Below are 8,214 nucleotides of genomic sequence, written 5' to 3'. Positions count from 1 at the left end.
TAGTAGAGGTTGATGCCAAAGAAGAAGGAGAGGCTGCAAAGAAAGAGCAAGAAACTGCCCATCCTGCCTCGTCCTCTGCTGCTGAATTTCAAAGGCTCCCAGCTCTAATCCGGCCAACGCCGAAGCATAGGGACTCGGGTAGTTGTCTGCAGAATCTTGCGGGTCAACGTGCTCTTGATTCACTTAAATGCCACAACTGCTTTTTGCCTTATCTTTTTCTTCAGCTAGCCTTACATTATACAAACTTATTTTCGCTTATTTTAAGTTTATGTACTGGTTTCGGCAACTGTGTTTTTCGCTTGTGGGCGGCTGCTGATTTAGGATATCTCTGTACTTGACATTTGAAATCCTCATTTATTAATATATTTGAAGTTCTTCTCAGCTTTTCTCTTTCATTGCCAATTTTTCTGATTTCTGTACTTCGTTGCTTTTCTGAATTTCTTCAAAAAATTTCTAAGTGTAAAACTTCGACTTAGAGATATTCTTGGCTGAGAACTTCTTTATTGTTGAGATTGCACTGTTTTTGCTTGCATTCATTTTACCTTGCTCTTTTTACTCAGATTTTTCAACTTGTGAAAATTTTTCCAATTACTAAGCTTCGGCTAGGAACTTGCCAAATGAGTGCCTCCTCTTGCCCCCCTTAGAAATCTGAAGATGAAGTCTTCAGGATCTTGAGGCGATTGCTTTGAGGCGATTTTGCCTTGGTGAAATTTTTGCAATAATCCAGATTTTGAAGTTTCTGCTCATTTTTCTTTTCTCTTCTATTTTGTTTTCGAAAGATCTGATTTCTTGCTCAAGAGTCGTAGACGCTGAGAGAAATACTCTTGTGATCCTTTTAATTCATCCGAGGGAACGACTATCCGAAACACGATGCCGGGGCGAATCAAGCAATATTTCAGAAATGCAATCATCACCCGGAACTGATTCATTCGAAGTACTGGGCCTCATTAGGCAATATTTCGGGGCTTTATCAGTTTCTATTTTTTAAACAATGTTTCTGATGCCCCTATGGCCTCTTTGCCCGGAGGAACTGATTCGTCTGAAGTACAAAGCCTCATTAGGCAATACTTCGGGATTTTATCATTTATCCTCGTCTCGGTAGGCTTTGCGGCTTGTCGAAGTATAATGCCTCACAAGGCAATACTTTAAACAGCACCGAACAAAAACCTTGAATTTGCAAAAACCATGGAAGACAGAAAAAATAGGAACTTTACCGAATTTGAATGAATGGTGGCTCAAAGGCCTTTCATTAATGATGGAGATGTAGTTACATAGATTGTTCTTCCCCGAAGGGCTTTACACATGGTATTTCTTAAATACATCAGCGTTCCAGTGATTTTTCAGCTCAGTACAATCTAACTGTTGAAGTCGATACGTGCCTGGCTGAAGCTCATCATATATTTCATAGGGTCCCTCCTAAGTGGCCGAGAGTTCCTCATGAATGCGGCCTTTGTGCATAGCAGCAGGATTTCGAAGAATAAGATCCCCAATTTTGAGAAGGCTTACATGAACTATTCGGTTGTAAAAATTTGCTAATTCTCTGCTTGTATGCAACCATTTTATCTCGAGCTGAATCTATGATCTCGTTCAAGAAGTCAAAGAAATCTTTCAAGAGTTGTTCATTTTCTTCGGCTGAGAAGAGATTCACTCATAGACTTTCTGAGCCTATTTCCACTGGAAGGACAGCTTCGGATCCATACACCAGCTCGAAAGGTGAAGTTCCCGTTGCTTCTTTTTCGGTTGTCCGAAGTGACCAGAGGGTTCCTAGAAGTTTTTCTATCCACTTGGATTTTTGATCTTCAACTCTTTTCTTGAGAGCGTTAAGGATCTGTTTATTTGCAGCTTTGGCTTGACCGTTACTTTGCGGATGAGACACCGCGGAATATGTTAGTTTAATGCCGAACTAATCTGTGTACCGCTTCAGCGGCAGATTATCAAATTGATTTCTATGGTCAAAGACAAAAACTTTCGCAATCCCGAAGCGAGTGATGATGTTTCGCCAAATGAATTTCCTGACTGTTTGCTCTATAATATTCGAAGCTGCTTCGGCCTCGATCCATTTGCTGAAATAGTCTTTTTCGACTATTGGCCATCTTTTTTGATATGGAGCATCTGGAAATGGTCCCAAAATATTCAATCCCCATTGAGCGAATGGGAGGGGATTTAGGATTGGCTGAAGATCTCGCGATGGCCGATGGATGACTGGTGCAAACTTTTGACATTTCTCGCATTTTCTGACCAACTCCTTTGCATCTATGATCATGTTTGGCCAAAAATATCTAGCCCTTAGCACTTTATGGGCTAAGGCTCTTCCCCCTATGTGGTTTCCGCAGATACCGAGATGAATTTCCTGAAGGATATACTCAGCATCTGTTGGACCCACGCATTTCAATAGTGGGGCTGAAAAGGACTTTTTCAGAAGCTCTCCTCTGAAGACAATGAATCTTAAGCTGATTCTTTTTATCTTAGAGGCCAGGTTTCTGTCCTCGGGAAGTTCTCCCTGAAGTTTGTAAGCCAGGATGGGGTCCATCCAGCTCGGCTCGTGTGCGACACAATAAACCTCAGGCTCGTGGTCCACACTTCTTTCATGGCGCACTTCCACATATACAGATCGGCTCAGCTCGGTTAGAGTTGAACTTACAAGTTTGGAGAGTGCGTCGGCTTGTGTGTTCTGACTCCTTGGGATCAGCTCGATTTCAAAAGTTTTCTGCTTCTCAATGACAATTTTGATCTTTGCGAGGTAAGCAATCATTGAGGTTTTTTTGGCCTCATATTCACCTCGAATCTTATTTGCAACGAGCTGAGAGTCCGTCTTTAAACGGATATGCTCGGCTTCCAATTCTATACACATCTCTAAAGCAGCAATTGCTTCTTCATACTCAGCTTCGTTGTTTGAAGCCTTGAACGAGAATTTTAGTGCATATTCAAAAGATTTGCCTTCGGGAGAGGTTATGACGACCCCTGCCCCCCGAACCATTCACGGTGGAGGATACATCCGTGAAAACGGTCCAAATTTTGTTTCCCTCGTCAAGTGCCTCTTGATAAGAACACTCGGCTAGGAAGTCTGCTAAGGCTTGCAACTTGATAGCTTCCCTAAGCTGGTAGGTGATACTGAACTCAGTGAGCTCGAAAGCCCACTTTGCTAGTCTACCAGATTTTTCTACCTTGCCGAGAACTTTTTCCAGCAGCTGATCATTTAAGACCATTATTTGATGGGAATCAAAATAGGGCCTCAACTTCCGAGTGGCTACCACGACTGTGTATGCGACTTTTTCGAGTAGGGGGTAGCGTGTCTCGGCATTTGTCAGAGTGTGGCTGACAAAATAGATCGGTTGCTGAATTTTTTTTGCTTCCCTTAGCAACACCGCGCTTATGGTGGCTGGACTGACTGCCACGTATAAGTACAAGGTTTCTCCTTCAACTGGTCTTGCCAGTGTTGGGAGGTGAGCCAAGTGCTCACGAAGCTGCTTAAAGGCCTTTTTTTGCTCGTCTTCCCAGATGAGCTCTTTTGATTTTGGGAGTTTAAGCGCTTTGAAGAAAGACAATCCTTTGTCCGAGGCTCTAGAGATGAACTTGGAAAAGGTAGTCATTCTGCCAGTGAGACGCTTAATGTTCCTTTATGTTTTTGGCTCGAAAAGATCCAGAGCTGCTTGAACTTTGGTGGGATTGGCATCAATCCCCCTTTTGCTGACCATGAAGCCGAGGAACTTGCCTAACTTCACGCCAAAGACAAACTTCTTCGGATTCAGCTTCATTTTATTTTTTCTAAGGGTGGTGAAGGTTTCGGCCAGGTCCGCGACATGGTCTGTATCTTTTTTGCTTTTGACGATTGAATCATCATCAAAGGCTTCCATGTTACGACTCTTTTGCTCGGCAAAGACCTGATTGACCAGCCTTTGATAAGTTGCCCCCGGATTTTTCAATCCGAAGGGCATCATTATATAATTGTACACTCCGACGCTTGTAACGAAAGTTGTTTTTGCGCGGTCGTCGGGATGCATGAAGATCTGATGGAACCCCGAGAATGCGTCCATAAAACTGAGCAGAGCATGCCCGCTCGTCGGGTCGACTAACAGATCGATCCTCGGCAAGGGGTAAAAGTCTTTCGAACAGGCCCTATTCATGTCTGTGAAGTTAATGCACATTCTCCAAGTGCCATTTTCCTTCTGAACCATCACCACATTAGCCAACCATTCTGAAACTAACAAGGCTCAATAAAGCCCGCATCTAGAAGTTTTTTTTACTTCAGCTGCGATGTCCTGGTTTTTTGCCTCTTTTGCCTAATTGGCCGACATGTTGGGTCGACATTAAGCTTATGAGAGATGAGGTTCGGATCAATCCTGGGCATTTTTGTTGCCGAGAACGTGAACACATCTCTGTTGTCCCGAAGGAGTTGGATTAATCTAGCACGAACATTTAGATCGAGACCCAGTCCAATGCTGACATATCTTTCAGAATTCCCTTCGGTCAACTCTATTGACTCAGTCGGATTGCCCAGCTCCATGGCTTGGGCGCTGGAATCTTCTCGCTCAAGCCTGTTGTCAATATCAGCAAGCTTCCCAGACTTTGGTTGATGCTCTGAGTCCTTCGGCTCAGATGAGGAATCAGCCTTTTCCTCCCCCACAGATTTTTCTTTTGCTGGGGTTCCTTGGGCCGAAGTACTTAAGCCTTTAAGCTTTTTTTTGCAACGGTCCCGCTCTTTTTCCTCCTCATCATCCCGGTTGTCGCGGCGGCCTTTGGATGGTTTGAGGTGGTTGCATCTTCGTGCCTCCTTCTGGCTGCCCTTTATTTTTTGGGAGTGTCCCTCGTCTGAAACATATATCATTATTTAGTGGTACGTTAATACGACTCCTTAAATGTCGTGAATGAGGGGTCTCCCCATGATCACGTTATACACGGATGGGACATCCACGACCAGAAATTCGGCCATGGTGCTCCGTGCTGCTCGGCCATTGCCGATGGTGACAAGAAGAAGGATCTTCCCGTCGGGATATGATGGAGAGCCGTTAAATCCGGATATCGGGTAGGGTATTGGAGTTAGGTGCTTTGCCTTCAACCTCAATTGGTCGAATGCTCCCCGAAAGAGGATATTCGCCCCGCTACCGCCGTCTACGAGGGATTGCTAGACGTTGCGGTTTGCAATGCCCATTACAATCACTAACGGGTCATCATGAGGGTACACCACCCCCTCGCAGTCTTCGGCTGTGAACAGAATATTCGGCACCAAAAACTGAGGTGCTCGGAACTCAGCATGATTTACTTGATGGGTTAGACCTCTCAAGTGGCGGTTTAATACATTCCGAGAGGTTCCTCCAAAAACGGCAAGGATGTCAAGGTTGTCCTTGTCCTATTGCTTGTCTTTTTTTTTCGGAGAAAGTCCAGATCTTGCCGAGAGTCTTTCTCGGTTTTTTTTCTCCTCGAGGCGATTCGCAAGGTATTTTTTCAGATAGCCCTTACGAACCAAATCTTCGATCTGGTCCTTCAGCTGGAGACAATTCTTGGTGCGATGTCCAGAAGACCCATGGAACTCACACCATCGGTCTATGCCCTTGTGCAGATGCCACCGTGGTAGTGGCCTAGGCTTCTTGAATCTCCCCTCATCTTTGGTCGAGGTATAAATTTTAGCACGAGGAAGAGTGAGAGGAGTGTAAGAATCTATCTCCCCGTGTAAGGGGCGATCTTTTCTTTCTTTGGCTCGACAGCCGAGGCCAGTTCTGAGGCCTTTTCCTTCCCTTTCCTCGATGCCTGACCTTCGGAAAATTGTCCTTTAGCTTTCCCAGCCCCGGATTGGGACTGAGATTTTTTTTTGTTCCATTCTTCGGCTCGGATGAATTTATCCGATGCATCCAAAGCTTCCTCCAAGGTCCGCGGGGGATGCATGACCATGAAGTCTAGGAACTTTCCAGCTTGTAAGTCGTTCCGTAGTGCGAATTTGGTAAGGCCCTGGTCCAGACTCGTAATTCTTGATGACTCGTTGCTGAAGCGAGTCAGATAGTCTCAGAGACTTTCATCCTCCGCTTGCTGCAGAGTCATCAGTTTTGCAGTTGTTTTCTCTCGGCGAGTTGCCGTAGAAAACTTGCTCTTGAATTTGTTAGAAAGGTGTTTCCAACCGGTTATAAAGCCTTCTTTCACTCCCTTAGTGATCCACGATTGTGCAACATTTTTTAGAGTAGTTGGAAAATACTTACACCAGGTAGCCTCGGACCTGGGGTTAAGATACATGTGCCCCTTGTAAGAGGCAATGTGATCCTTCGGGTCTGAAATACCGTCGTAAGTTATGTGCGCCGGTATTTTCACCGTCAGCACATGCTCTTCCAATATCCAACTTTGAAAGGGCGAACTTATAGGGACCATTACGGCCAAACTTATAGGGACCATTGGCCGAAGGGACCTCGTTTCTCCCTCTTAGAGAGGTGGAAGTGGTTTTCGTCCCTGGCCGAGACAATTCGGGGTAGGGCCTAGGTGAGACGGCTACACACGTCTACCTCCCTTGAGCCCAAGCGCTCATGAACGCTCTAGCGAGCAGGCTCTTGCCACACAGAGGTGGTATTGCTGCTCTGTAGCTCCTAGAGTCCCAGGTTTCGGGATTGTCAAAGAACTGAGCATTCTTTTTTCTCTCCCGCTCGGTCTTCCAAGCATCCTCTTGCCACTTGTCCCCCAGCTCCTTGAAGGATGGAACTTGTCCATCCCCCTCTTGGCCGATTCTCCTTCTCGGGTGTCTCGTTTGAAGAGGTGAGGAATCATGGGGTGTTAATGGGAGTTAGCCTCCTTGGGCTTTGAGGAACTTCATGCAGACCGCTACGACCCTTGCCACTTCCCCCGTAGAGGGCCCCAATTGGGGGGTTATTTTCGGTTGGGACCGAGAGTGTAGGCTTTGCGGTGGAGGACTCTTCGCATTTGAGCGAGTTGACCCAGACGAGCTTGTCGGCTGGCGAGTATGGTGGGATGGAGAGTCCTCTGAAGCTTCCGTTCCCATAGAATGGGGAGCTTTTCTAAAAGAAGAAGCTGGTTCTGGTGATAATGAAATCGGTTGATGTTCCCTCACCGTAATCAGGTCTCTATCCCTCCTTGAAGAGGTGGGACCATTCGTTTTAGCATTCTCGGTGCTTTTGCCATTCTTAGTCATGTTTCCGCTAAGAGTGATTGATTTTTGGCTTAATTTTTTGTATATTCCCCACAGACGGCGTCAAATTATTTCGAATGAAAACAATAGGACTTTCAGCAGTCCCTTTTCAAGGGAGAAGACTGTTCTCGGTCCAAGTGATGACTGGGTCGAGGATTTCCTGCACAACAAACACACGTAAACTAGCCTCGAGGATGGTTGCCGAGGAAGGCTCTTCCGATGCTAAAGTCAGTTCACTGTATTGAGAGTAAATGCTATGCAAGAGAATTAATTGCTTGAGACTGATTGTGAATGAATGTAAGATGATACAATTAATGGCTTTTATACCTTTACTCAAGGAGGAGGATTGGGCCATTGAAGTCAGATGGGTTTGCCATGCTGACTGGGTTTGATTGACTTTAGCATGCTTTGGAGAGTTGGACCTTGATGTGGGATTTTGTAATTAAATCATTTGGGCCGGCCCAATTAGGTAAATCGAATTGGACACAAACAGAAAGTATACATTGCCTTTCTTTATATACATTATAGTATGTGTAATTTAATTCATTTCCATTTATAGCTTACATTTTATTTATAATATGTTTAGATTGTTGGTTATGTGTGCTGAGTTTCATTTAGGTCTTACATTTATGTGTTGAGATGGATAGTGATAGAAGTTGGATGCATATTAAAGGTATACGTGGTAGGCAGAGAAAAGAATATAAAAAAGGTGTGAATGAGTTTCTTGAATTTGCTTTTAAAGATGTCAACCAAAACTCGGATACAAAGATTAGGTGCCCTTGTTCAGATTGGTTAAATAATTTTTTTTCAAGATCAACACACAATGAGGAGGCACCTTTTCCAATATGGAATTGACCGGGTAAAATCCTTGGACATACCATGGGGAAGGGAATTCTGAAATGGATGTTGATGCTAGTTTTGATGAAATGGGTCCTTTTTTTTCATTATTATTTGCAATTTTTATATGAATTATATGCATATACACCCATAATTAAGTATCTAATTGTATCACATTATTGTGTATTTTGATTCACGTAGACATACTCCTGATTGGGAAAAAACAATGACACAACCAGGTTTTTTTTTTTGTT

At 44.3% G+C, this 8,214-nt stretch overlaps 1 protein-coding gene across 1 annotated transcript; it reads right to left on the bottom strand.

The window, feature by feature from the left end:
* Positions 1-1,903: 1,903 nt before the first annotated feature.
* Positions 1,904-3,590, bottom strand: LOC110711210. The gene is made up of 2 exons (XM_021889589.1): positions 2,994-3,590; positions 1,904-2,899 (listed from the first exon to the last, which is right to left on the bottom strand). The coding sequence occupies exons 1-2, from the start codon at positions 3,588-3,590 to the stop codon at positions 1,904-1,906; spliced, it is 1,593 nt and encodes a 530-aa protein (XP_021745281.1).
* Positions 3,591-8,214: the final 4,624 nt, after the last annotated feature.

The sequence above is a fragment of the Chenopodium quinoa genome, unplaced genomic scaffold (genome assembly GCF_001683475.1).
Source record: "Chenopodium quinoa cultivar QQ74 unplaced genomic scaffold, ASM168347v1, whole genome shotgun sequence".
Taxonomy (NCBI): Eukaryota; Viridiplantae; Streptophyta; class Magnoliopsida; order Caryophyllales; family Amaranthaceae; genus Chenopodium; species Chenopodium quinoa.
This window is presented reverse-complemented; position numbering and strand designations above follow the sequence as displayed.

What these genes read in the sequence shown, in the direction of transcription:
- LOC110711210 (XM_021889589.1), bottom strand. Translation starts at nt 3,590, where the DNA reads ATGACTACCTTTTCCAAGTTCATCTCTAGAGCCTCGGACAAAGGATTG. An exon ending in TTTGGACCGTTTTCACGGAT is followed by an intron (nt 2,900 to 2,993) that starts GTATCCTCCACC and finishes TTCTCGTTCAAG; the next exon opens with GCTTCAAACAACGAAGCTGA.